The sequence below is a fragment of the Alternaria arbusti genome (assembly GCF_024043155.1).
Source record: "Alternaria arbusti strain BMP 1465 chromosome Unknown scaffold_2, whole genome shotgun sequence".
Taxonomy (NCBI): domain Eukaryota; kingdom Fungi; phylum Ascomycota; class Dothideomycetes; order Pleosporales; family Pleosporaceae; genus Alternaria; species Alternaria arbusti.
In genome coordinates this window covers 2454011-2481175 of record NW_026249942.1, presented here as the reverse complement: position 1 = coordinate 2481175, position 27165 = coordinate 2454011, and the positions used below count along the sequence as shown (strand labels likewise).

Sequence of the window (27165 nt, the reverse complement as noted above, 5' to 3'; positions counted from 1 at the left end):
CTTTGTTGTTGGAGTCCTTTGCGAGACCGCGCTTGACCATCAAGTCTTCAGCCTCAAGCTTGATTCCGTCCACGACAATCTCGCCGTTCTTCAGGTAGTCCTTGATGTCTTGGCTTTTGAGGTTTGGTAGCGCCTTCTTGACCTTGATGGCGTCCTTCTTCAGCTTCTTGCCGAGAACAGAGAAGTCGGCCGTAGCTGAGTACTGGACGTTGTACTTCTCCTCATCGCTGGACAGCACAATATCGCGGACGTTCAGCTCCTCCAGGATGTAGTTCTCTAATGACTTAATGTCGTCAAGGTATTGTTGTTCTGGGTGGATGACCACTAGGGTCTTTAGCGGAATCTTCAAGCCCTTGTTGGCACGGTCACGGCAGATACGGCCAAGCTCAATGACTGACTGCATGCGCTTGACTTGGCGCTCGACATCCTCGTCAAACAGCTCCTCGCGCACTTCTGGGAAAGGAAGGAAGTGGATACTTCGGTTATCTTCCGCGTGCAGTTCCTTGGGGATGTGAGGCAGTAATCGCAGGTAAATGTTGTCCGTGATGAAGGGTGTGAAGGGCGCGAGACCGCGGCAGAGTGTGTAGAGAACTTCGAACAGTGTGTTGAGGGCATGTTTGGTGTCCTCCAGACCGTGCTCACCCTTTAACCGGCGACGGTTGAAGCGAATGTACCAGTTTGTTGTGTTGTCAATGAGCTCCAATAACCGCGGAACTACGGTGTACAGCCTGTACGCAGCCATCTCCTCGTTCACGAACTTTAGCAGCGACTGGGTGGACGCGAGGATCCATCGGTCGAGGACGTTCTTGTTGGTCTTTCCAGCTGCCGGGTCGAATACGAAGTCCAGACTCTCGACCTTCTTCAGTAGCGACACCTGTTGCTCGAAGAACTGGTAGCTGTTCCAGAGAGGTAGAAGAACCTTGGAAACAATCTCCTTGACACCTGCTTCCTTGAATCGAAGTGTCTCGGCACGAACGACGGGAGAGTTGATGAGGTATAACCTCAGCGCATCAGAACCGTAGTTGGTCATAATCAAGTTGGGGTCGGGGTAGTTCTTAAGGCGTTTTGACATCTTTTTGCCGTCTTCCGCAAGTACGATACCGTTGACAACGCAGTTCTTGAAAGGTAGCTTGCCGAAGAGATGTGTTCCAAGGACGGTGAGTGTGTAGAACCAACCACGAGTTTGGTCGAGACCTTCGGCAATGAAGTCACCAGGGAACGACTTCTCGAATTGCTCCACGTTCTCGAATGGGTAATGCGCGCTGGCGTAGGGCATGGAACCAGACTCAAACCAGCAGTCAAAGACCTCGTCTGTTCTCCGAAGCACGCCCTTGCCGTCTTTGCTGGGAATGGTGATGTGGTCGATCTTATCCCGGTGAATATCGGTTAGCTCGCCCTCATACCCGCTGAGCTTCTTCAGCTCCTCCACGCTGCCAATGCAGACCACCTCTTTACCGTCATCGCTGACCCATATCGGAAGTGGCGTACCCCAGAAACGGTTTCGCGAAACAGCCCAGTCGGGTGAGTTGGTGATCCAGTTGGCGAAGCGCTTCTCCTTGACGAAGGAAGGAACCCAGTGCGAACCAGCAATGTTCTCCAGCATTTGCGGCACAATATCCTGAATCTTGATGAACCATGAGGGGACCGTTCGGTAGATCAAGGGTGTGTCAGACCGCCAGCAGAAGGGATAGCTATGGAGAAGTTGTGAGTCTACGATCAAGCGACCAGTGCCTTTCAGATGCTTGATAATGCCCTTGTCGGCCGCCTTGACGTGTTGGCCCTCAAAGTCGCGGACGACCGCGGTGAAGCGACCCTGATCATCAACTGGGTTGGGTGGCGGTCGGGTGTCAGAGATGACACCGTGGGCCTTTGCAACGCGGTAATCGTCCTCTCCGTATGCGGGGGCCTGGTGAACGATACCCACACCACTGTCTGCTGTGACGTAGGTGTCGTTCGCCACCTTGAAGCCGTAGTCCTTGAACTCGTCGTAAAGGTAGTCGAACAGGGGCTCGTACTTCCAGCCCAGCATGTCCTTACCCTTGAGCTTCTCCACGACCTTGAACTTCGCCTTCTTTGGGTCCTTGTATAGTGTGCGTAGCAGGGCCTCGAGCAGGATGTAGTGTTTGCCGGACGCTTCGTCGAGAATCTTGACGTATTCGAAATCGGGATGCGCGCAGAGACCAGTGTTGGATGGGAGTGTCCATGGCGTGGTGGTCCTGTTCGGGCTGGTCAGCACGCCAGTAGCACTGGGTTAGAGTGAGTAGCTTACCATGCCAACAAACACGTGTTTGGGTCTTCGAGCAGCGGGAATGTGACGACTACCGCTGGGTCCTGAACGTCCTTGTAGTTTTGTGAGGCCTCGAAGTTGCTGAGAGGCGTCGCCAACGCTGTGCTGTAGGGCATGACCTTGTAACCCCGGTATACGGCGCCCTTGTCGAAGAGACGCTTGAAGACCCACCATTCTGACTCCATAAAGCTGGTGTCCATGGTCTTGTAGTCGTTGTCGAAGTCGATCCAGCGACCCAGACGGTCGATAGTCGCCCTCCATTCGGTCGCATATCGCATGACAATCGCGCGGCACTTCTTGTTGTATTCGGCGATTCCGATTTCGCGCACAGCGTCGCGTCCCGACATGCCCAACTCCTTGTCAATCTCGTACTCAATGGGCACACCATGAGTATCCCAGCCGAACCGTCGCTCGACATAGCGGCCCTTCATGGACCAGTAGCGCGGGATAATGTCTTTGATGGTCGAGGCCAGGAGATGGCCATAATGCGGCATTCCTGTCGCGAAAGGCGGCCCATCGTAGAAAGTGTAGGGTTGCTTTCCTTTCGACTATGGCGAGTTAGCAAGTGTCGACCACACGTGCTTGGGTTCACTAGGCTGTAGCATAGTCACGTACTAGCTCGACTTGTCTCTGGAAGGCGTCAATCTCCTTCCAGCGCGCGAGGATGCGCTCCTCCTCGCTCGGAAAGTTCATAGACATGGTGGCGGCGTGAGTATGCTGAGACAGAGCCGTGGCGGGGAATCTTTTTCTAGAGCCTAGAGTTGACTCCTCCGATCCCCGCCATTAGCGTGACTCAGCCGCTTATCGATAGCACCCCGCCATACCTAGGCATCGACGACGGATGACTCCTGCAACTAACACCATTTCCTGGCCGTAGCGAAGCTTGCCTCGCTACATTGATGGCTTCACTTCGAGTGAGCCACGTCGACCAAACTCATTCATCCGTGTTCCCACTATCTATTCATCGTGACTGGAAACGTTAGAGCACGCTCACCATGAAACGTCGCATATCTACATCTTCGTTGCGGCTCTGCGGCAACTGAGAAGAGATTGAAACACTGACAGCTCTCGCCGAAAACGATGGAGATTTGAAGCCGCCCCTTCTCATTCTCGTCTGGACATTCTCATCACATACTTCCCATTGACAATGCGCCTTCCCCTCTTCCTCATCACTTCATGCTTTACGCTGATAGCAGCCTCAAACAACCCTTTCGATAACTGGTCTGTTCAGCCTCTGCGAAATGGTGACCCCTCTATCAGTCCCAGGGACGCCGACATCGACAAGACATGCAGACGCTTACGTACGTTGACACAGCTCAACAAGATCGCAAATAACGAGACCCTCCTGGAGACGGCGGACATGCGTGGCAAGCTCGCTCAACAACGTATTGACTGGATTAAAAGCAATAGAGCCGACATCATCGCTAAGCTCGATGAGTTGACTTCCAACTCAACTCTCACTACCGAATGCGACACCATCAGTGCGCAGCGCGTGACAGCTCGTCAATGTAAAGCATTGAATATATTGGAAAAGCTGGTAAACTCAACGAATGGCCAGCCCAGTACCAATCCAGGTTCTGCTGCGGATTTTCTCAGCGATGAGCAGAATCAGAAATTACAACAAAAGTTCGAGAAAGCGGAGCTCAAGCTGCAGCAACTTAGGAGTAACGCTACATTGATGGGTGTCTGCGAAGACAATATTATGTTCCAGCAGAATGGCGCCATTGGAAGTCGTGAGCATTTTTCTACAGTGCGAAACCGAAATGTACTGACTTACATGCAGAAGTGGTTGACAACAGCGGCGCCATCAGCATGACGAAAAGTAGTGCAAGGAGTAATGTGCATGAATCAGGAAATGCTTCATCGCTGATGATTTTCATGGTTCTGATGGCAGTGTCGATGCTGTAGTACTCCCTTCCTTTACGTTGGAAACAATAGCCGGATAAATCGCGTCACTTCGTCGCGTTTTGCGGTTACATGCATAAAGAATTGGGGCACGTGGCGGGGGTGCTCGACGATGTGCATGTTGTGGCGTAGCCGTAAAGATGTGCGAACTCAATTCCAAGTCATGGTCATCTTATCAATATTTACCATGGTCAATGCGATTCTTTGTGGCACAGCTCTGCCTGCATAATAGGGAACGACAGAGCATCTTTACCGGACATGTCGATGACAATGACGAGCAATACCGATTGCGCATCTATGCATGAGAAACCCGTGCGCTGTACGCCACAAGGGATACCCTTATTTGTGCCAACGATAACTACACCGCGTCTTCGATCAAAACGCCCCGTTTCTGTGCTGGTTACCCCATCCACCCACTCTTTCGGGCTTGACTCCCGTCTTCTGAGGTGCTATCAAGACACCCGGTGGTATGGCGACATTCGACTTCGGCCACCCACCCCCGGGCCTTAACCTCAGCGAGTCCCGGACAGTTGGGAACAGCGTTGTCGCAATCATCTTATTTGTTCTTTCGGGTGTGTTTGTCGCACTGAGGCTGTTTACTCGCCTGAAGTTGAAACAGGAACAGCTGGGGTGTGATGACTACTTGATCATTGCTGGACTGGCATTGAACGCGGGGAATCTGGCGTGCTGTATCGTTGGTTGGTGGCCAGTTGCTGGGCAAAGTCTTGATCTTACTAACTCAATGAAAAGGTGGTTTCTATGGCCTAGGGCGACACATCTGGGCTCTAGGGCCTGAACAAATGCGACATATAACTATCGTGCGCTTACATGCCTGGGCATATTCTTGCGGAACTGACGTTTGACAGATCACCTTCGCATACGTTTTTGTCTACGCATGGAGTGTCTGTGTCATCAAACTCTCCATCCTCGCCTTATATCGACGCATCTTTGGTATCAATTGGCTGGGTTGGTTCTGTGTTGGCATGACCGCTGCCTACCTGATCACAAACCATGTCGTTCTGCCATTGTACACTCGACCGTTGAGCTACTACTGGGATCAATGGAATGGGGCTCACGGAGAGATTCTCGTCGATGAGGCGAAGGTGCGTCCTAGGTGCGTTCACTCTGGATGAAGCTGTCTGCTGATACATTGGCAGTTCTACCTTAACGCCGGCATCTTCAATCTCTTCGGCGATGTGTGTATACTTTGTATACCAGTATCCAACGTTGTCAAATTGCAGATGAAAAGAATGGAGAAAGTGGCGATCTGCTTTATCTTCCTACTCGGCAGCTTGTGAGCACTCCGAAGTAAGATATCCGTATTATTTCTAATAGTCGTAGTGTGTGCTTTGCCTCGCTTTATCGTACCATCACCATCGTCCGATTGATGGCCTCGCCAGACGTCAGCTGGAAAAAGAGCGATGTCTTCATATGGTCGTCCGTCGAGCCCTCCATTGGCATCATCTCTGGGTGTCTTCCAACGCTTCACCCGCTTTTGATTCGCATAACGCGCTGTTTGGCCGGTGCACTCGGTATTACACCGAGCCATACTCCGGTTCAGGAGGGCCCTGAGAGTCGCGAGACTGGGTCTCGGACGGTTACCGCTTGGACCGAACGCTGGGGTAGAACTCGGCCAGCCGAAGAAGATCTATGTTTGACTACAACAACAGTGTGTGGATCTGCGAATGAGAATGATGGGATCACCTGGCAAGACTTCATCCTGGGACGCCATGAAGAGAGGAGGATTACTATGACGCATGAGTTTGCGATAGACGAGAGCATACGGAGTCGCGATAGCTCAAGATGAGACTGAGCTTTGCGCGTTGGTATGAGATGGACTTTGAAGTGTGGCAAAAAAGCTCCCGTAGCAGCTGAAGCGACTACCATCATCGTTGGAGGAATTGAGGCGCGTAGTACCCAGGTAGAAAGGGAAGTCGGCTGTGCTGGCGGCGATTGAGAAAGGCGCGCCGTTGCAGATATTCGACACGAGGGCGAGAAGACTTGGCTTCCAGTAGCCACCATCCGAACCTCCTGGGGTGGTCTTGGTTGTTCGCGTTGTCGACTTCGGAAGTCCGTCGCACCTGTCGGGTGCATGCAAGCTAGCACGAAAGGGCCTCAGGTCACATGTCTGCCCCAGGGCTCGGCGCGACCGCCGAAGCCCCGCAATGCTACTTCGTCTCTTCTTCCTCCACTGAACTGACACCTGCGCACGATTTATCCGTCAAATATGCACAATGACTGTGAGGCGTCCGGACATAAGCCCCCAATCAGTTTCCTAGCCACCTGCAGGTTGTGACACGGCGTACATGCCTCGACTTTGCGATGCCACCTGGGCAGATTCTTGGCCATACCACCCGAGAAGGAACTCTAATAGTAGATCCGCGACTCACTGTCCCATTGAAATTGCGGTCGGCCCGTATGCTAGGATTGTAAGAGAATTGAGAAGATCGAGGTGGATCATTCACTTCTATAATCATTGAAGAATGTCGGGATAGGGTGCCGGTCTCCGCATTTCGCACCCCGCATCTTGCTGGACGTGGCTTGTCAAGTCTACCGTTGTTCTCGCACTGAGTATAAAGACCGCCTGTCGCTAAAATCCCATGATGATCGATTGCCAGGTCTTTCCTCCCCGTCGATATGTTTCTCACGTCGTTGATATTGCTCATCTCGCACTTCGCGCTGACTGGATTTGCCGCTGCGTCGTCTGCCTTTGAGGAGAAGTGTCTCGCATTCGAGCCCGAGAGGTACATCAGGGGCGCAACCCGCAATGTTCTCCAACATGTGCCGGCAGGAACCAATCTGACGTTCCCTGACAACGACGCGACTTGCGGACGTGCTAGCCAGGTTGTCTCAGTGGATCTTTGTCGTATGGCACTGGAGATCAAGACGACCAGAACTTCTAAGATCTCTTTCGAAGCATGGTTTCCGGAGGACTGGTCTGGTCGATTTCTGGCCACGGGAAACGGAGGCATTGATGGCTGTAAGTGGTGAATGAGTAGAGGATAGCACAAGTACTATACCGGGTGCTGACAGCGATAACAGGCATCAAATATGAGGATATCGCATATGGAGCGTCAAATGGCTTTGCTAGTGTTGGCGCAAACAATGGCCATAACGGTACTACAGGAGTAGCCTACCTCAATAATCCTGAGATGGTCGTTGACTTTGCCTGGCGATCGTAAGCATATCTTTACTACTCACGGCGCATATACTCACCGGCAGTACAGTCTTCACCTAAGCGTCGAAACAGGCAAAGCCTTAGCCAAGAAGTTTTATGGAAAGTGCCATACCAAATCTTACTACCTGGGCTGTTCTCTCGGTGGACGCCAGGGTATCAAGAGCGCAGAGAAGTTTCCAAACGACTTCGATGGTATAGTTGCTGGCGCTCCGGGTGTCGATTTCAACAACCTCATCTCCTGGCGCGCACACTTCTACACTATCACCGGCCCCATCAAAGGTTCAGACTTCATCTCGAAATCAGCATGGCAGACTTGGATCCACGACGAGGTGCTACGCCAATGCGATACCATCGACAAAGTCAAAGACGGCATCATCGAGGACCCGACCCTATGCAAGTTCGATCCAACAACCTTACTTTGTGGTCGCAACACCACAAACACGACCAATTGCCTAAACGACAACCAAGTGCAGCAACTCCAGAAAATCTTCAGCGACTACCGTTTCCCAAATGGCGATCTAATCTACCCGGCCATGCAGCCTGGCAGCGAAATCAACGCCGTCGACAAACTCTACGCCGGCGCCCCCTTCGCCTACTCAGACGACTGGTTCAAATACGTCGTCTACAACGACCCAACGTGGAACGCATCGGAATACGGCTACGACGACGCAAAAGCAGCACAGGACCTCAATCCAGGCGATATCCGCACCTACCCTTCTTCTTTGCCTGGCTTCAAGGAAAGCGGGGGGAAGTTACTCATGTACCACGGCCAGCAGGATAACCAGATCACGTCTTTCAATACGAATAGATTCTACGAGCATCTCCGCGGTAACAACACGTACGCAGATATGGATACATGGACGCGTTTCTTCCGTATCTCAGGCATGTTCCATTGCAGCACGGGGCCAGGGGCGTGGGTGTTGGGTCAGGGTGGGAATGCGGCGCAGGCTGGTATTCCGTTCGATGCGCAACACAATGTTCTTGCGGCGATGGTGGATTGGGTGGAGAAGGGTATTGCGCCCGACTTCATCGAGGGCACGAAGTTTGTCAATGATACTGTAAAGAGTGGAGTGGAATCTACGAGGAGACATTGCAAGTATCCGGCGAGGAACACGTTTATTGGGGGTGATTATAAGAGGTCGGATAGTTGGGAGTGTAGGCTATAGTTTAGATACATGATCGTGGTTCTTCAATTTACCAATACATTCATGAGAGATACCGCATTTGCTATAGAAGAGGCCAACTTTGGTGAAATGATGTCTCGTGCGCATATCTCGGTCAGCTGACGTCGCATAGATAATTACAGAATGATCTATTTGATCATGATGGGCCCATTCTCTTCAAAAACTTCGTTCCAAAACTTCCCCGTACCAATCCAGAGGTGATTAGAAATTCTATCCGCCTCCACCTCCTCTTCCTCCCTAACCAGTCCCCCTGGGTCGTGTCTCCAAAAAAAGGCACCATGGTGTGATCCTAGAAGCTCTGGTTGCATGACCCCACGCCCTATCCGTCTCAAACGAAATTGGTCGCTACGCCAGGTTCTTTTAGTGGTCGACCCGATGTCGTAAATGGAAGGTGGAAGTAGTATTAGGCCAACTCGTTCAAAACACCCATCATGAGGAGACAAAACCATTACCGACTGACGGCTACCAGTCTCCCAGGTATCAAGCAAGGCGCCTCGTAGTTGCGTGGTACTAAGTTGAATTGGATCCGCATCCCATAGCACGGGAAAGCTGATTTTGTAGTCGTTTCCCAACTCGAGCGAAACGAGATGCGAAGATGCTGGTATTGGACGAGAGTCGGCATGTGGGCCCTGATTGAGTCGAAGAGTCAACTCTATTGACTTAACGCTAAGCTCAAGACGAGGCGGGGTTTGGGCAAAAGTGGTGTTTGTGAATGCTGTCATTTCGAGGTCTCGGGCTTTGCTCCTCCAATCTTGCAGATCGAGACTTAGCGTCGGTGAGATACCTGATACTCCCGAGGACACTACGCTTGGGAAGTGCACTTTCGCGTTGAAGATATCCGCTATGACGCAACCTCGCCCATTTACACTGTCGTCTTCCCATCTGATTGGGCCTGTCCACCCAAGAGAGGACCAGCTGGGAGAGCCTTGACGACGACGGCATGGGCTCTCATGATACCACAGCAATGCCATCGGGGTCTGCAGTCTATTAGGCATGGTGATCGCGTCTTTTTGCGCTTCCTTCGTCCAATCGGTCCAATCAGTCCAGCCCGAGATAATGCGTTTAATTAGTCGTCGACCCCCAAACTGCCGACTGATGTATTCGTGATGATGGGGTTGCCGTTCAGGTAAGTTCTCATCAAGACGACAAAATGGAACGCCCCAAATGTAGTCAACAACGTTATCGACGAGCGGATCTAATGCGCCCGCGATGGCATGCAGGGCATCACTGTCATACGTCAATTCACGTTGACTGTAAGCTGCCAAGTACGACGTTGCATAGTAAATGGCATTGTACATCGGGTTAAGATCTCGATCCAGGGATGTTGGTAAGTCTTTCCTTTGTGGTAACCATCTTTGAAGCCAGTAGTGGTCCGTTTCTTCCATTTCCTGGGTCCTGTTCCTGAAATCGCACGCTTTCTCGTGTTCAACCCCGCTGTTGCATACGAATATGACTTCGTAATCAGTGAATATCAAGCGTCTTTTAGCACGATGAAATTCTTGAAAGGTCCATGCACGAGAAGCCCATGTACACTTAGCAACGTTTGCTAAAGGGAAGTGAAGCGGCAACGGGTTCATCCATGCTGATTCGGGGCTCTCGCGCCTCAGCATGCTTCGGGATTCCGAATGAACGCCAGGTAGTCCGTAGGTTGGATCTTTTCCTGCTGCTGCAACAAGTGTGATCTGTGCTGCTGCATATATTTCGCCCATTTGTGAGATCTGGGTATGCTTGTCTTTCGCATCCATCTGATCAATACACTATCTTTGTAAGTCTTGGGAACCTCTCGAAAAAAGAGCAGTAACGTCAACAAGAGCATGGAGACTCTGTCGGCACATTCTTCACTTACGTATTTATCGATCCAGAGATATCGATACCCCAGCTCTCGCGCGAAGTGTATACTGTGTGCAATGGTTTCCGGGGGGTCAAGTAAGGTCTCAGAAGCGCTCCTCTGCTGACCCCAGACATACGAGAGTGCCACGTAGCGACAATCTGTAGGCGCAGGTACCACAGTGTTAGACTCACAGTCAATCACACGCAAATCGCGTAAGTATTCCTGGGCCTTTGGATCTATAGTGCAATTGATCTTGTGTTCTCTCTCACATTTGATGATCCATCTTTTGACTTGACTCGCATCCGTTGGCTGTGGTTGGTCAAGGCGACGGGCGGAGTCTCCGCTTCCTGGCTGAAAGAGACTGGTTTTGTCCTGTGGTATCCAGGATAAGAGTCTGAGCAGGTCCGCTCGATTATGCAAACTCCGTTCGGTAGAGGCTTCATGCTCTGAGATGTGTCCAGCTGGCTCATACGTCCCCTCTTGGGATTCTTGTTGTTCAACGAAAGTCCTCAGTATGCGGCAACTCTGGCATATTGGAACTCTTGGTGGTGAGAATTCCTTCTTTGCAAGCATCGTTTGTTCCGAATGGTTGGATGATTCTTGCAGCATATTTGTCCATGGTATGCGTTTACAGTTGTTGCACAGATCAGCCCTATTATCGAAATGATATCGCTGGGGCGAGTTGTCGTCAGAATTAGGGTTGTAGCGATACCAATCAGGAGGGTCAGATTTGTCGATAGGTGGGTCCAGAGGTGACATGACCCTTGGAAATTCATTCAGGACCTAGGCGGAAAATTTGGCGTATTGACGTCAAAAGCGACGTAGAACTGGAAGAAAGACTGGAGAGGGTCTTATGCAAGGTCCAAGCCAGACCCCGCAAATGGCTGGCTGCCTGAGGCTTAACGATCCTCGGAAAGTGGAGGCAGAGTGTTGCACCGCCAAACCACGCGAGGCGCACGAGGCTGACAAGCCATCATGTGCAGAGAATACCAGAACTGATCGCGACTGCCTCGGCACCCACAAATAGAAGGCACCTACCCTAAAAGATAGAAGTGTCATATTAAATATACGTCAAGCGCAACAGCGCAGAACAAAAAGTCTAAAGCCGTGCACCCTATGTGTGATACCCATATGCCCAATACTCATACACCCACGCAAACCCATGATCTATTCCAAAGCTGTAAGAAACGCCGTCGCAATGCCCACCTATCATTACAACAAACATCTACAGCCTCACCCGTCCCTCATCCCCCCTACCCCCAAACAAACTCAAGAACCCACTTCCGCGCTCCCCCTCACCCCTCTCTAACTGCGTCCTTCTGCTACTACGTCCAGCCTCAACTTCATCGTCCTCGCCGCCCAGCCACTTCGGCCGCGGGAAAGAAAAGTCATTTGTCTCAAATGTATTCTTGACTCTCGACGCGAAGTTTTCGAAGAAATTGCCTTCGTCTTCTTCGTCGTTGAGTTGTGGGCGGCGGCGGTCGGGGCGCGTTGTGCTTGGGCCGCCGTTCGCTGCAGCTGCAGTGGATGTGGGAAGGGTGGAGGATGTCGATGGTGCAGGGTTGTCTGTGTAGCGTTCGTTCGGCGGGCTGGTGGTACTGCGTTGGGAAAGACCTAGAACGTTTCCGCTTGCGCCCTGGATTTCGCGCTCGATTAGTGCGCGGCCTTCGCGCCAGGACCCTGTACCGGCATAGTTTCCTGCTGAGTCCTCTTCATCGTCGAGGAGGTCTCCAAAACCACAGATGTTCTTTACTTTGCCGTAGAGGCCGAAGGCTGTGGCGAAGACGGGGACGAGGATGAAGATGGGGAAGAAGGCGCTGAAGCCTTCGCCGAGGGGTGTGAGGACGATGAGGCGGCCGAGGAATTTGTAGAACATGGTGCCTTTCCAGATGTTTTTGTCGGTCATGGTGAGGAAGTTGTAGCTCAACGGGACCGTCAACTTGGCGACTTGGAGACCGTACCAGGTCGCAGACTCTTGGTATGTGTTTCTTCGTACGAGCGCTCGATTGCCCCAGATCTTAACCTCGGTGAGACTGTAGAATGCGCAAATGCACATGTAGCACAGCCAGGCGGCGGCAATAATCTGGCTGTTGAATCCAACCGAAGACCGGCCGTTGTCGTGGCGATGTACGACTGTCCACCCGATAATAGATAGTTTAGGCCCGCCGAAGTCCTGGGCTTCGCGTACGCATTCTGACCAGACAATGGAGATGGAGGCGAGGATCGTGATGGCCCAAGAGACGTAGGCCAGAGCAGGGATAACATGGACGTGTAGGTAGTAGCGCGTGAGTGGTGTGAGGATAGTCATGCGATCGAACAGTCCTCTCGAGGTTGGCAACGCGGCACCTTTGAACTCGAGATGCTTGCTGGCTTTTGAGTCGAGGATAGCCTGTGTCCTGACTGCCCTCCGCACAACATGATCCCACTCGTTCTCGAACCGACACTTCGCATGGCGCGCGCGTTTCAACTTCCTCGTCAGGTCCGCCAGGTATCTTTCTGTAATGACTGGAGGCACCGTTGCCGTGCCCATGCGTCCAACGACACCCGCCCTGTTCTCCGGAAGATTGCCTTTCTCCGCCAGCTCGTCAATCCACTCTTGAAACTCGCGCGCGGTACCATTCTTCCTCTGCTTGAGCTGCACGACCTGGTATTCATACTGGTCCAACTTCTCCAGCGCCTCAGTCAACCTCTCATGGACCTTTGGCGCCGAACTCTGTATCCTCTTCAACCTCTCACTAACACTCGCGTAGCGAAACAGGCTCCTGGGGAATGCGACGAGTCCATGGCCCATAAGGTAGATACCCAGTATAAGACCCCAGGTATACGCCAGCGCCATGACCAAACTCTTGAACGTGTCCGCCTCGAAACCATTCCAGATGATCAAATAGATCGAGCCAACGATACTGCACCCAGCGACAATGAGCCAGTACCGCCCATTACTCCTCAGCGCATACTGCAACCTTGCCTTGGGCTCTCTGTACCCACTATCGCAGTACTCGCCCAGCATAGGCAGGATCGCCCACGTAAGCGCAAATGTGAGCCAGTAGATGATGCGCCATGCCTTGTACACAACCGTGTCATTCAGCCATATGCCCCTCGCGCCATCCGTTGTATCCAACCCAGCACTACTCGCGAGATCGATCGGCAGGAGCACAACAATGCTGGCCGGCAGCGCTATTGCCAAGAAGACGGGTACGACGACGTATGCGGGTGTGGTGCGGAGCGGGAGGTAGTAGCGGAGGAGCAGCAGGACGGCGCCGCATATGGAGAGGAGGGAGAGGACGAAGAAGGCGGTTGAGCCGGCCGCTGAGGACGTCATCGTGGTGTGTGGTACGGGGTGCGCATAGAAAAGGCCGAGGTTGTGGCGGTGATGGCGGATTATGGCTATGTGTGATGACAGTGAAATGAAGTCTGGGTGCCTGTGTGGCTGGCCCAAAGATAGTTTGACAGTTGTCGCGACGGACGGCGTGGAAGCGTCGGAACGCTGCTCAATCTCGGAATGCGGAAGGTGCGCGACCCGGTCTGATTTCTGTTACGTTCTATTTTTCCATCTTTTCATCTAGAACTCCATGATTACGTTCACTGCGATTCTCATAGCTATGCACTTGGCACTATGGTCTAAACATGCGTACAAGCTAGGTCCCTACTCTCGTCCGCGTCGCAATCAGCCGCACGCGTCATGACGAGTCCGCGTCCTTACCCCTGTCCGTCTGTTCGTCTTTGTAAGCACGTCACGCCGCATCGCCGATCCATCTCCGACGGCAGTTAGCGCAGTACTTCACGAGTGATTGCATCATTTGCCATCGAGAACGTTTGCTACTGCGGGGGGCAGGTGCACACTAATCCACTACTTGTATACAGTACATCTAGAACCAAACTCATAAAGCTACTACCATCATCTGACAAACCTCGACTTCACGCATAAGTACGTCAACCCACCCACCCCTCCAACACTACAACACAGTACTCACATCTCTCCAGCCCAGAACAACCGCCAAAATTTCCTTCCTGCGTCACTTCTTCACGCGCGCCCCCTCGCCCGCCACAATGTCCGCCACAAAGACCAAGGTCCAGTCCATCATCGACGAGAACCCCGTCGCCGTCTTCTCCAAGTCGTACTGCCCATACTGTCGCCAGGCCAAGCAGCTGCTGAGCGACAGCGGCGCAAAGTTCTACGCCATTGAGTTGGACCAAGTCGGTATGTGATAGCTGCGAAACGGTGTATCGAAGAACAACAGCTAACAGGCGCATAGATGATGGCTCAGCCATTCAGTCCACCCTTGGCGAAATGACCGGTCAGACCACCGTCCCCAACATCTTCATCGCCCAGAAGCACATTGGCGGAAACAGCGATTTGCAGGCCAAGAAGGGTCAGCTCAACAACCTGCTCAAGGATGCTGGTGCTGTCTAAATGCCTACCATAAGAGAGAAGCTGTAGCAATTCCTCGATAGCTGGTCACATAATAAAATGAATGATCCGCATATCACACCGTGCACCTCATAATAACGCCAAAGTATGCATTGAAAATCTGCCAGGAATGATTCTAACTGGGTAATCTTTGTGGTTTATTGCTAGTGAGCCCAACTACTAGCCTCACTCAAGTCTCGTAAAACAAAGCTCGAAGCTACACCTACAGGGCTTGCGGCTTGGGTTCTTCCTTCATCCCCAGACTGTTGTCCTGCAGTCTTTCCAGATCATTAACCATCGTTGATGCTATTCATGATGTCATTCTCCACATTCAAGAACACGGGCGAAGCTGGATCTTCTAAGTCTGCATCGCGTCCGTGAAACCTTGTGCGGCCGTCGTCGCAAAGTATCGTACATCCACATCGTCATCTTGCTGGAGCTTTTCGAGGTTCGGCAGAATGCTCTTTGTAATGACATCTGTAGCCTTCTGGCAGCCCTGGCCCGGTGTGCCAGCCTTCTCCAGAGCGATGACGGTACCCTGCTCAGGCAGCTGCTTGAGTGTGTTGATGAGCTGGCCATATGACTTTGCGACGTTGAAGCGAATGTTGGGGATATCGTCGTTGACCAGCTTGTCCATCATGGGAATGATGGATTGTTCGATAACATCCAGACTGAGAGCGGGCGCGAGTGTTGACACGGCAAAGCAAGTCGTCATTCGGTAGAGGTAGTTGGGGTGCTGGCCCATAGCCATGACCTTGGGAACAATAGCGTCGTTGGCCCACTCTACACCGAAGACCTCCGTAAGCTTCTTCAAATTCTGAGTGGATGCCTCACGAATCGAGAAAACTGTGTCGCCCAACCAGCTCATGCACAGGCTGCTGAGCTTCTCGTCGAAGAATTGTACACCGAGTTGTGAGGCGAGGAGGGGAACATATTCGATGATGGCAAGACGTACGCGCCATTGCTTGTCCTCGGCGAGTTGGACGATCGCTGGGAGGAGGGACTGCGAGAGGAGCTCGATGCCGATGACGTTGTTGACAGACTCGAGCTTGGAGATGATGTTTAGGCGGACGTCGGGGAACTCATCCTTGAGCATCTGGAGGAACATGGGAAGGAGATGCGAAATGGTCCTGACTCGTGTTAGTAGGCAAGCACCATGTCACGCGCAGTCGTAACTTACTCTTCCTTTCCAAGAATGGGAGCGAGCCCGCTGATTTGGGTGCCAAGTGCGGCGCGCACATGCTGTGATTGATCGGAGACCAGCTCCTCTATGCTGGGCATGACCTCGTGCAGGAGGGTCTCACGCTCCAACAGCGCACAGAAGCCTGGTAATGGTCAGCCCGTGTGTCGCGCTTTTGCTGCATGTAACGTACCTGGAATTTGTCCTGCGATGGCGCTGCGGACCTCAGCCTCGGTATCCTTGAGGAGCTTGACAAATGCGGGTACAAGGTCTCGGTTGACAACCTCGTCGTCGACGGCTTTTGCAATCTGTACCCGTTAGCGCATGCCCTCTCTCGCTGCAAGCCAAACGCACCTTCTCAAATCGGTCTGCCACCATGTATCGCACCCTCCAGCTCTTGTCCTCGAACAGGCTCCGTAGCGCAGTCAGCAGGACACCGTGGCTCGACTGCTGCTCCTTGGGTACTGCTTCGGCGATGGCAATGAGGATGTCGACAGTCAGTAGACGGACGCTGTCCTGGTCATCGGCGGCGAGGTGCTGGAAAAGAGGAATCATTTCTTCAATGACGATGGATGGCGGCATCGCCTTGATGAACTTAGCGAGGTTGTTGGCCGCCTGTCTCCGGACCATGGGGGTATCATCGTGCACTAGCTGGCCGTAGTGCTGCCTGAGGGCTTCTTGTGAGGGTGGTGTAGCGCGAGTGTAGGGGGTCTGGTAGAGTCCAGTCGCGGAGATCTTCGACGTGAACCAGTCGGCTTTTGATAGGCGCAAGACGAGGGGTATGAAGTTCTCTTCAATCTGCTGCTGCGACAGCTCTTCGCAGATCTTGTTGAGCGATTCGACAGCCTGCACGTGTTAGCTGGCGGCCGGGCTGAGGCAATTGTTGCGCGCACCTTCTCTCTGACAAGAGGCTCCTCTATGGCTGCAAGGTTCTCGAGAGGCGACAGAAGCACGTGTGCGTGCTCTGGGCCGCCCACATACTCGACAAACTTGCCAAGTTCCTCGCTCAATGCTGTGAGAACCTCGTCTTCATCCTCGACCGACTCTGGATACTGCCGTTAGCCAGTCCACACGTGACGCAGGCGCCAGCCAGGCTCTTACCATCGAGAAAGGGTATGAGTTCCTCTCGTGTCCGCTCGGCGCCGAGGGCGAGGGCAATTGTGTTCAGTCGGTGGATGGCGTTGAGGCGGAGGATAACGTCGTCGTGCTTTAGCTCGTCGATGAGCACGGCGATGGGGTAAAGCTCGTCGTTTTGATTTGCGTCCATGGTTCAGTGTCTGGGGCGGGTTAAGTTTATGAGGGCGCAGTAAGGAGCTTGAAACGCGGGCGTGGTGTTGACGTACCTGGTTGTTGGCGAGGAAGCGAAGAGGGGTGTCAGGGCGCTGAAGGACCAGTCCGAGCTTTTCAGCCACAGGTGCGCCACACCTGCAGATGAGAAGGTACCGGAGGGAAGATGCAACCTGTGTCAGATGGAGATATGGTGTTGGCTTTTGATTGAGATTTTAGCCCCCTGATCAAAAGTGCTACTGTTTTCGTGTATTTCGAATTGGGAGTGTTATTCGATACCTGCCTTTTCCGCTAGTGCGCCACACCTGGGCTCCATCTGAGGAAAGCACGATGCCGTGACTACAGATCTCTTAGCGACATCCACCCACGCAGCTTACGATGTACTTAGTATCCCACTTTACGAAATGCGTCAGGGCTCGCGCATACACACAGAGCCGCGATAGCGCGTGCCGAATGTCTTGTGACATCGTCTAGCGCCTTCCGCTCGCCAAGGCCCTGAGAAGGACCGTCTCACTAGCAAAACGACTTGCTACCCTCTTGTCTCTTCAACTCTCGGACGAGGATTTTGGATCGGCTCACGATGGACGACGAACACCAACGGAGGCGTGTTGAAAACCAAGGCGCTGCCAAACCGAACGCGACCGAGGACGAACCACTGCTTGGCCGTTCTTCGTCCTCATCACAGGCGTCCCAGCAACTGCCCAAACAGCTTACTACACGTCACGCGTTCGCCGTTCTTGTCACTCTCCAAATCGGCTCAGGAATCTTTGCGTCGCCAGCTCAGGTCGATAGCAATGTACCATCGCCCGGGGCTGCTCTCCTTGTGTGGGTCCTTGGTGGGCTGTTATCATGGGCAGGAGCAGCGTCTTTCGCTGAGCTTGGTGCCGCGCTGCCCTTGAACGGCGGTATGCAAGAGTATCTGCGCCATATTTATGGTGATACTGCAGCCTTTCTGATGGCATGGGTGTACATCTTGGGTGTGAAGCCGTCGTCAATGGCTATTCAAAGCATCGTCATCGCTGAGTCTATAGGCTCCGTCACATCCAGTACTGGCGAGTTACCCGACACGAAGATTCTCAAGCTCATGGCTGCCATGGCCTTCATCTCCATGGTGCTGCTCAACTCCATCAACACCCGATTCACAATGCGACTGAGCGAGTCATTCACAGTCTTCAAGCTGTCCACAGTGGGGCTGATCGTCTTGAGCGGCATGGTGGCTGTGGCTGCACATCTGATCAATGCGAACTCTTCGTTTTCCGGGCCGTCCGACTGGTACTCCCGCAACTGGTTCCAGACTAGATCGACAGTGTCGGATGGCCAGACCATCGATTGGGTTTCCATGGGGGCCTGGGACCGTTACGGCCACTATTGTGCAGCGATTTACGGAGGACTGTGGGCATACGATGGATGGGACAACGTGAGTGTATGGCCTTACTGACTCAACATTATGGTCTGACAGTGTGTTCTAGGCCAACATCGTCGCAAGCGAAATCCGCGATCCAGGTCGTGCGCTTCCAAAAGCGATCAAAGCTGCAATGATCGTCGTTCTCAGTTCATTCGAACTCGTGAACGTCGCTTACTACATCCTTGTACCATGGGATAAACTGAGTAGCAACAACGCAGTAGCTGTCGCTGCTGCCACCTCTCTTTTGGGCAGACCTGCAGGTATTCTCGTCACTACCCTTGTCGCCATATCTTGCGCAGGGTCTATCACGAGCAATGTCTTCTCAGTAGGCAGACTAACAATTGCTGCATCGCAACGTCATGTACGTGTTCCTGTACGGAATGCATGTGAGAGATATACTAACGTCGAACCCCGACATGCAGTACATACCTGCAGTGTTCAGCAAGCGAGGACTGCCGATGACGCAGAGGGCTGAAGCAGAGGACAGCATTTTAACCAACCTTGACGCCCCAATGTAAGCCACTCGGGAACACGGGGTCTGCCAAGACACTGACACGAGTTACAGCTATGCCAACTGTTTAGCCCTTGTCGTTACCCTTGCCTACATACTGACAGGTAGTTTTCGGGCACTTTTGACTTTCGTTGGGATGGCTGAATGGGTGTTCTACGTAAGCACAGTGGCTGGGCTACTTATACTTCGTCGCCGAGAACCGGAGTTGGACCGACCCTATCGTCCGTTCGTCGTCCTTCCCATCATCTTCGTCATTGTCGGCACTCTGGTGATCCTGCGATCTGCTCTTTTTGCGCCGGTGCAGAGTGGAGTTTTGGTGGGACTTCTCGTAGCAGGCGCTCTGCTCAGCCGATTACGGAGCACCCAAAGCTCATGAAGATCGACCGACGAATCTGGAATCTACAACGCATGCACCCGCAGGATTCTGCGCCCGGTTTCCAAAGACATTGAACGGTGTTGCGCCTGCAGCATGGTTCTCTCGCTCAGCTGTCTAAGTATAGCCGGACCAATCTCTCTGGTCTAGACGGTGGCAAAGCACAAAGTTCGATTGATCCACCAGCCCTCATGGCTCGGGTAAGATGGATGTGGAGCTGACATATGGAACCGATGCGCTAAGCAAGGTTTAATTACCTAGCCCAACGGCAGGCTACCTTCCCCGCAACTTAATTTTGACTTCGGTGCCGGCATCAAGCATGATCGATCCATATGCTGTCAATTTCACTCTGCTAACTTTGTTTGTGCCTGCCAATCACTCATCGAACACTATATCCGGTGCCGCATCCGACCCTTTGGTAGTACTACCTCGAGTTGCCCTGGCGCCGGGTCATGCGGGTTACCCAATCAGACACATATGGCTAATACGGCGCCATATACGTACAATGGTCGACGTCCGTCTTTGCCGGACATCAGCACTATGACGAAGCCTTATGGCGAACAAATATACTTTTCGTAACGAGGCATGATCCCGAGACCCACGAGGCGACAAGACCCGACCGTACGCTTGTGTTGTGACAGCAAACCACACCGTACCTTGCAGGACGATTTTCATCTCCCAAGATATGGTCCCAGAACGCTTCTCGATGCGGAGGTCTGTCTACCTTAATCAGCATATACACAACCCGTATTGCTGCATCTGATGCAAGGAGACGCTGTATGATGAGCAAAGACTCATCACCCATTTTATCCACTCGCCCTTGGTAAGCAAATAAATTTCCCAACTAGTGATGTGACATATGTCACAAACTTACTTTCGGGTCACGATGCTGCAACTACACTAGCTAGTGGGTCATCAGCGTGAGGGTTCACGACACACGCTCACGCCTGAACGCATCGATCCCCGGTCCATCGCCCTATTCGCTCTTTGTGAAGCGTCGATCGTGACTCAGGACATCCAGAGTACGAGCAAGCGACATCATTTGGGGTTGCGGGGAAGCTCTTGGGCATCGCGTAGCTGCATGTCTTACAGCACATGCAAAGAATGTATGGCACTTCCGAGGAAGATCAAGGAAAACCATACCTCCTCGGGCCACTGGGTAAAGAACCTTTATCGATTTTATTGAGGAATGCAGAGCCTCGTCGTTGGCATTGGTGGAGGTCCAGTGTTTTCTTATTGCTCTGCAGATGGTTTGAGGAAGCAAAGAGCCGAGACGGGACTCGGAGTGTCGTACAGCGTCATGCTGCGACCTTGCAAGGCACATTCCACGTTCAATGAACCGGGGACGAGAACAACCGCAATTTAGGATACGAGAAGACGGACGGAGATACTCCTCGGCACTACTCAGACCGCCAAGCGAACGGGCCTTGAAGTAATGTCAACGAAGAAGTATAAAGAAGGCAGACTCTGGACTTCAAGTTGAGCATCCACAGCATCAAGCATCATCTCAGCTTCTTACCTTCACTTCCACCAACTCTTCACTCTATACCAACCAAACAACTTCCAACCATCAACATGCGCGTCTCCATCCTCGCCTTCATTGCCGGTGCCGCCGCCGCTCCCTTCGCTTCCACTGGAACAGAGCCCGTCTGCCCCGATGGCCTCTACAACAGCCCCCAGTGCTGTGCCACTGACGTTCTTGGTGTTGTCGGCTTGAACTGCGCAGTTCGTAAGTCTTTGCCTTCCATCCCTCCACTCACACACGAAATCATGCTAACGTTGCCATCCAGCCGCCACCACTCCCACCAGCACCACTGGCTTCATCGCCGGCTGCGCTGCCGCTGGCAACCAAGCCAAGTGCTGCACCATCCCCGTTGCCGGCCAGGCTGTTTTGTGCCAGGACGTTAGCCCCGGTGCCGGCGCCCCCGGTGGCGGATCTCCCCCCGCTACCACTCCCTCTCCTGCTCCTGCTCCTCCTGCCGAGAGCCCTGCTGTGCCCTCCGGTTGCCCTCATTACTAGATCAGAAAGTTGGTGGTGAATCAGTGGGAAATTGATGGTCGAGGCGAGTAAACATGGAGCCAAACTGGAAGACATAGGGGAAAGCACACATATAGCTGTAGTCATCGTCAATACAATCTGCAGTTGTAACACCAGTCTGACATTTCAATTCTCGCATTTTGATTGATTTGATAATATGTGGTACTGCTGCATCGTGACGCAGCTTGTACTATGGTGGTTGATGGTTGTCGTGGAATGCGGGGAAATGAAGATCGCGCTGGGCGGGTGAATCTCCCGGCGCACTGCGACCGTTTCGAAAGGGGAAAGTGGGTCCTCAGCACGGGCCAATGCGTTCAAGGTGATCGCGATTTTGCGCTCTCGTCCGTTTCCCATCAATCGTGCTGCCCTCTGTCGAAACCTTGGTGTGCATCGCGCTCACGCTATGCCATGGCTGTTTTGAAATAACTCCAAGACGTGCACACAGACGAGTGCGACTTCATTTCAATCTCTTCGACGTGCAGCCTCGTCAGCCTCGCCAAACCTAACAGCCACCACGTGTCAAAACTATCCGAGCGTCGACGCCGTTCGCAAACACAGTTTTGTTCATTCCAGAATGTCACATGGAAGGATTCTAGCTGGGGCTAGGGCCTACGTAGTGCTCGTTGGTGGCTGCTGACGTGGATGGTCGCCTTGTGTTGTCTTCTCGCCCTCAGCATCACGCTTGATTGGTTGATACGTTAGCTGAAGCTGAAGCTGAAGCTCACCATGCCCCGCGCTTCATTTGATCCTTTAGCATTCTGCTCGCAGAGGCATGAGCTGAAAACCTTCCTAGAGTATGGCCTTCCAGGTCATTCTAGTCTCTTTGCCATTTGCCAGCTCAGCTTTGTACCTCGCTTATCTATACGCAACTCTTTCCAGGAAGGTGCAATGTCAAACCACGCCTTACCTCCAAAACAGGACGATCGCCATTCCTAGCATCGTACAAACGAGCCCGGAAAACTACATCGTCCATCATGAGTGCGCGCGCAAGACAGTCGCCAGAGAACCTCTTGGAGGTCCAAAACCAGAAGAGCTGCTGATACCGTTCCTCCGACACACAATGGCTACATTCTCCACGCGTCCTCCTTCATGGGGTATATGGTACATGATCAAGGACGCTAAAGATAGAGAATCCTTCAACGCAGCATATATCCGCTCCCTCCGATTTACACCTGGAGACCGCGTCTGCGGGGTTTACGTCGTGACTTCTCGAGACAATGAGCGTGTTACTTTGACTCTCGACGCGCCTGCGAGCTACAAAGGACCGTCTGTTGAGGGCATGCTGGTAGTTGAAGTCAAAGAACAAGGAGATAACATCACTTTTGTTAATCATACAGTTATGTGGCGGGAGAAGGGGAAGGGACACGCAGGGGTCTTGGAAGGGAAGTTTGGGAGGTGGATGCATGCTCTCATGGTAAGAGGGCTTGTCGAAGGGGGTGTGCAGCGACTGTGCAAAGATATTGAGGATAAGAAGCGAGTATGAAGAGTGTGAACCTGCAGGAAATGACGTTCGATCATACTACAGTAGGAAGGTACGATGCAACGTTGCCTTGGCACGGCACGACAGCTTTTCATTTGACCACACCCTCGAACTCCAGGCACCAATGTTACCTGGAATACAATCAAAACTGTCCCGATATATCTGTATCGGGAGTTTGTGGCAGGGGCCAAGGACGATTGATAGGCTGCGAGCTGTTTCGCCCCAACACACGTGGGTAAGCTGCATCAGCCGCCCCCATTTCGGTTCCCGATGTGGTCGCACCTACCTGCAGCGGCATATGCATAACCTGGAAGCTCTTCCGTGGAGCCTCCTCTATCCTCAAGTTCTGGTCATGCCTAATACTCATTACCATCAGATCGTCCATCATGTCGGGTAGCCTCGAGGTCGCCGCGGGGATCTTCGCAATCATCGGTGTAGCCGATGTTGTTGTGCGAATGGGAAGAGAGGTCCATGGCTTCTTACGCGACATCGCAGGTGCGCCAGAAGAGATCGTCAGACTTTGTACTACCGTAAAAGAGACTGCGCTACTGGCCGAAACCGTGAAACAGCTTCTCGATACCCTGGCTTGTCGGAAACAACCCAACGCGACGAATCACATGGTAGCACTTTTCGAATCTGCACTCAAGAGCTTGCAACGCGAATTACAGAACTTGAGGATACTAAGCGCGAGATTCAGGAGTGGCAGCAAGACCTGGAGTAGGGTGAAGTACGTTCTGGATGAGCGCAAGATCAGCAAGATGTTCAACAATCTGGAACGGTCAAAGAGTCTACTAGCCAACTCTCTGCATGTTGCAAACAGGTACGCATCTCCTCGCATCATTTGACGACATTGTTTTGACGAGGCTCTCAGACAAAGATCAGACGATCAACACCTGGAGCTACTGCAAAGGCACAACACAAACCAAGCCACGTTGATCCAAGGACAAGAACTTCTAGGACGCATGTCAGTCCATCACTACCAGGAAACGAAACGGGCTTCGAAGATCTTGGCAATCACCCACCAGGAGCAAGTGAGAGAGCATCAAAGGACTCGCGAAGTCTTATCAGAAAAGATCGGCGATGCCATAGCCGCGGAGTTTGAGAGGTATCGCATCCCTCGCACTCAGAGATGGATGAGAAACATTTTCTTCTTTGGTGAACGTCGTGACATGATCATGGCCTATCTACTTCTCGTCAAACCGCATCTAGAGGCAGCATTCCGAAACCTGCTGACCGATGGTATCGAACGATTTCCACCTCACTATGTCGATTGGTTACGATACGAGTTCGACCACCTTGTCGCATCAGCATCGCAAGAAGAAGCGACAAGACACCGCGGATCTTCCGCAGCCTCTTTCGACCGTTGGCACTACTCTGAGGAGACAATGCCACATCATTCTAAGGTATCTGGGCGTGCTATTGAAGAGTCAAACACCAGTTCAGATACGCCGGAAGCAGACTACGCAAACCTCTATCTCAGCGCGCCAGTAATCGCGGGCCAAAGGGCATATACACAAACTACTCCCTTCGGTAGTCTACGTATGCAGTCTCCTCGACGAGCGGTCAAAGCCAAGTTCAAACGTCCAAATAACGAGGCCAGTTTCACGTTCACTTGTGGTATTGGCCAATCAGTCCACGCCATTCACGCCCACTTCCTTCGTAACGCAGCTAATGCGTCGAATCCGGGGCTCTGCGCTCAACTCAGTGTGTTCACCTTGGCTGAGTCCGAGACGCATTACAACCAGCTTTTTGCATCTGCTGGTGTCGAAGAGATTGACGACGCATTACGGAGAGGCGTCATCTCTCCGTATGAGATTAACCGGGAAGGAAGAAACCTGTGTCTATATGTGAGCTTTTACCCTAACGGTCTCTAATACAGCGATGAAAGAAGCTGACTTGCATAATACAGTATGCTGCAGAGAACACACGGGTAGATCTGCTCGACTATTTGGCAACCCAAGGTATTGGGGTATCGAACCTGAAGTAAGCAATTCCAGTACCCCACAGCAACCTTTTCATAACATCCACCAGCCACGACGTCAGCATAGTCGCAGGTCTCTTCGTGCGCTCGATAGTTGATGACGACCGTGCCCCGTTCGAGAAAACCGTCGATTACATCATCCCCCAAGTATACGAGTCATCTTCATTCCTCTTCGAGACGACAATGAACATGCTGCTCTGGGACTACTACCAAGGAAGACCGCGCTCCCTACTACGACAACAAATTCAACGATTGCAGCAAGAAGGTCTCATCTCCGACTCCGTAATCATGAACGACGACCCGTGGGACTGGCCCTCAGTATCGAGCATCATGGCTCCACTCTTCGAAGTCGACGCTGCGTACATCAACACCATCGGGAGTCTTGGCCGCAACAGGATACAGCGCTGCTACCGCGTTATTGATCATGGAAGTAGTCCAGGAGATCCGGTCGCTGTCGAAGAGATTGCAAATGCGTTGATAAGAGCGGGTGTTGATGTGCATCACCGCGACCATGACGGTCTGACCCCGAGTATGTACGCCAGACGCTGTGGCGCATGGGATGGATGGTGCAGCGCACTTGCGACGAATGGTCTGCGCATTGAAGATGTTGTGAGAGAAGAAGATGCAGAGTGGCTTCTAGATGAGGGTTGGAGGAATGTCATGAAGGAAAAGCATGGGGAGCTGGCGGTCACGGGATAACGGGGTAGTTATCATCACCTCTCAATCCTAAGAATATGACATCACAACGACAATTTTTAGTAGGCAAGCACCTTAGAGTTCGCATTCTCGTGTATAGAGTAAATGAATATTCTACTGTAGATGTTATAAAGCGCATGAAGTGATGCAAAGGCAGATCAATGACAAGAATCATTTGCGCATGCATTCGAAAGCTCTACGAGGGCAGTCAAACATGCCACCTATATCGAATCGCTTTTCAGTCCAACCCACTTATGGCACTATAGCCTTCCCACAGTTCCCGTTAGATACAAAAAGAGGGTCAAAGTCAAACTGGGGGTCGAAAACGCCGTTGAACGCCACATCATTCTGGCTGCACGTCCTCCCGTTTTCGTATGTGGACAAAAGGCACCCCTGCGAGTAGAAAATCGATGCGCCACACGCCAGGGATGTTATACACGCGACGCAGCAGTCGTAGGCAGTGGGCGCGCTGGCTGAGCTAAATGTCGCTCCTGGTCCAACGTTGCCGTTGGTGATCTTACGTCCATTGCTTGTGCTCACGATATTGTTTGTGGAGCAGGCGGCGTAGATGGTCGGGCCGGGGACTTCAGCGACAATAGTGGTAGTTGAGGTGACTGTGGTGAAGACCGATACTGTGGAGGTGGAGGTCACTTCTGTAACAGATGTGACAGTGTTAGTGACAACTGCGTCAGCAAGGAAGTCGGTTATGGTCGCTGTTGCAGTGCTAGTGACGCTGTTGGTGAAGGTTGGTGTAGGAGCAGTGATGGTACTCGTCTTCTTTGCAGTGACGGTGCTAGTCTTTGTAGTTATCACGGCGACGATACCTCCGCAGTAGACGTTGACTGGGTATCTCTTTGATCCACCTCTGACCCAGTCCTTAGTTCCTCGAGCTCGTTCGGCAACGGGGTCTTTCTTTTCGAATTGCGATGATTTGCGCCTCTTCATCGAGTTGGGGATCGTTGACTGAACCGGAGTGAAGCCGGCGGGTGCTGGAATAGTTGTAGTCGAGATAGCGGTGCTAACGACTGTACTGATGACCGAGGAAGTGATGATTGTCGTTGTCTCCTCAACCGCAGTGATGGTACTGACGAAGGTATCCGTAACGGTGTCAGTGATCTGGAGTGCAGTCGTCGTCTGGGTAGCTGTAACGACGCCCGTTACAGTATCCGTGACCGGTGCTGGAGTGACAGTCGTGGAAGGCGTGCTGGTGATCCATCGTTTCGCCACCAAAGGGATGGTCAGGTATCGCGAAGTCGTGGGAACTGGTTTCTTTGCGGTGGGCCCGAGCTTTGTCTTACAAACATTCAAGACTGTTTTGGTGCTGAAGCTACCGGTTCCAAGCACGAGATCTGCACTCGCGCCGACCAAAAGAAGAAGAGTGGCCACCTTCATGGTGATGAAAGATGCTTGAGTGTGTGATC

The 27165-nt window shown here is 52.5% G+C and overlaps 8 protein-coding genes across 8 annotated transcripts; 5 read left to right on the top strand and 3 right to left on the bottom strand.

The window, feature by feature from the left end:
• Positions 1 to 6829: 6829 nt before the first annotated feature.
• On the top strand, positions 6830 to 8536 carry J4E86_002439 (uncharacterized protein; the record flags this gene model as incomplete). The annotated part of the gene is made up of 3 exons (XM_051442999.1): positions 6830 to 7172; positions 7235 to 7370; positions 7420 to 8536. 3 exons carry the CDS (start codon positions 6830 to 6832, stop codon positions 8534 to 8536), a joined length of 1596 nt encoding a protein of 531 aa, XP_051306587.1.
• Positions 8537 to 11610: 3074 nt separating this feature from the next.
• J4E86_002438 (uncharacterized protein) lies at positions 11611 to 13704 on the bottom strand (the record flags this gene model as incomplete). Its single annotated transcript, XM_051442998.1, has 1 exon — positions 11611 to 13704. The coding sequence occupies one exon, from the start codon at positions 13702 to 13704 to the stop codon at positions 11611 to 11613; it is 2094 nt and encodes a 697-aa protein (XP_051306586.1).
• Positions 13705 to 14432: 728 nt separating this feature from the next.
• J4E86_002437 (uncharacterized protein) lies at positions 14433 to 14796 on the top strand (the record flags this gene model as incomplete). Its single annotated transcript, XM_051442997.1, has 2 exons — positions 14433 to 14583; positions 14639 to 14796. 2 exons carry the CDS (start codon positions 14433 to 14435, stop codon positions 14794 to 14796), a joined length of 309 nt encoding a protein of 102 aa, XP_051306585.1.
• A 355-nt stretch (positions 14797 to 15151) lies between these two features.
• PAA1_1 (Polyamine N-acetyltransferase 1) lies at positions 15152 to 17240 on the bottom strand (the record flags this gene model as incomplete). The annotated part of the gene is made up of 6 exons (XM_051442996.1): positions 15152 to 15923; positions 15974 to 16118; positions 16167 to 16281; positions 16328 to 16819; positions 16867 to 17018; positions 17075 to 17240. The coding sequence occupies 6 exons, from the start codon at positions 17238 to 17240 to the stop codon at positions 15152 to 15154; spliced, it is 1842 nt and encodes a 613-aa protein (XP_051306584.1).
• Positions 17241 to 17840: 600 nt separating this feature from the next.
• On the top strand, positions 17841 to 19552 carry J4E86_002435 (uncharacterized protein; the record flags this gene model as incomplete). The annotated part of the gene is made up of 4 exons (XM_051442995.1): positions 17841 to 18677; positions 18730 to 19026; positions 19088 to 19179; positions 19231 to 19552. 4 exons carry the CDS (start codon positions 17841 to 17843, stop codon positions 19550 to 19552), a joined length of 1548 nt encoding a protein of 515 aa, XP_051306583.1.
• A 1572-nt stretch (positions 19553 to 21124) lies between these two features.
• J4E86_002434 (uncharacterized protein) lies at positions 21125 to 21569 on the top strand (the record flags this gene model as incomplete). Its single annotated transcript, XM_051442994.1, has 2 exons — positions 21125 to 21278; positions 21340 to 21569. The coding sequence occupies 2 exons, from the start codon at positions 21125 to 21127 to the stop codon at positions 21567 to 21569; spliced, it is 384 nt and encodes a 127-aa protein (XP_051306582.1).
• Positions 21570 to 23453: 1884 nt separating this feature from the next.
• Positions 23454 to 25747, top strand: J4E86_002433 (uncharacterized protein; the record flags this gene model as incomplete). Its single annotated transcript, XM_051442993.1, has 4 exons — positions 23454 to 23887; positions 23939 to 24914; positions 24977 to 25050; positions 25099 to 25747. The coding sequence occupies 4 exons, from the start codon at positions 23454 to 23456 to the stop codon at positions 25745 to 25747; spliced, it is 2133 nt and encodes a 710-aa protein (XP_051306581.1).
• A 249-nt stretch (positions 25748 to 25996) lies between these two features.
• J4E86_002432 (uncharacterized protein) lies at positions 25997 to 27136 on the bottom strand (the record flags this gene model as incomplete). The annotated part of the gene is made up of 1 exon (XM_051442992.1): positions 25997 to 27136. The coding sequence occupies one exon, from the start codon at positions 27134 to 27136 to the stop codon at positions 25997 to 25999; it is 1140 nt and encodes a 379-aa protein (XP_051306580.1).
• Positions 27137 to 27165: the final 29 nt, after the last annotated feature.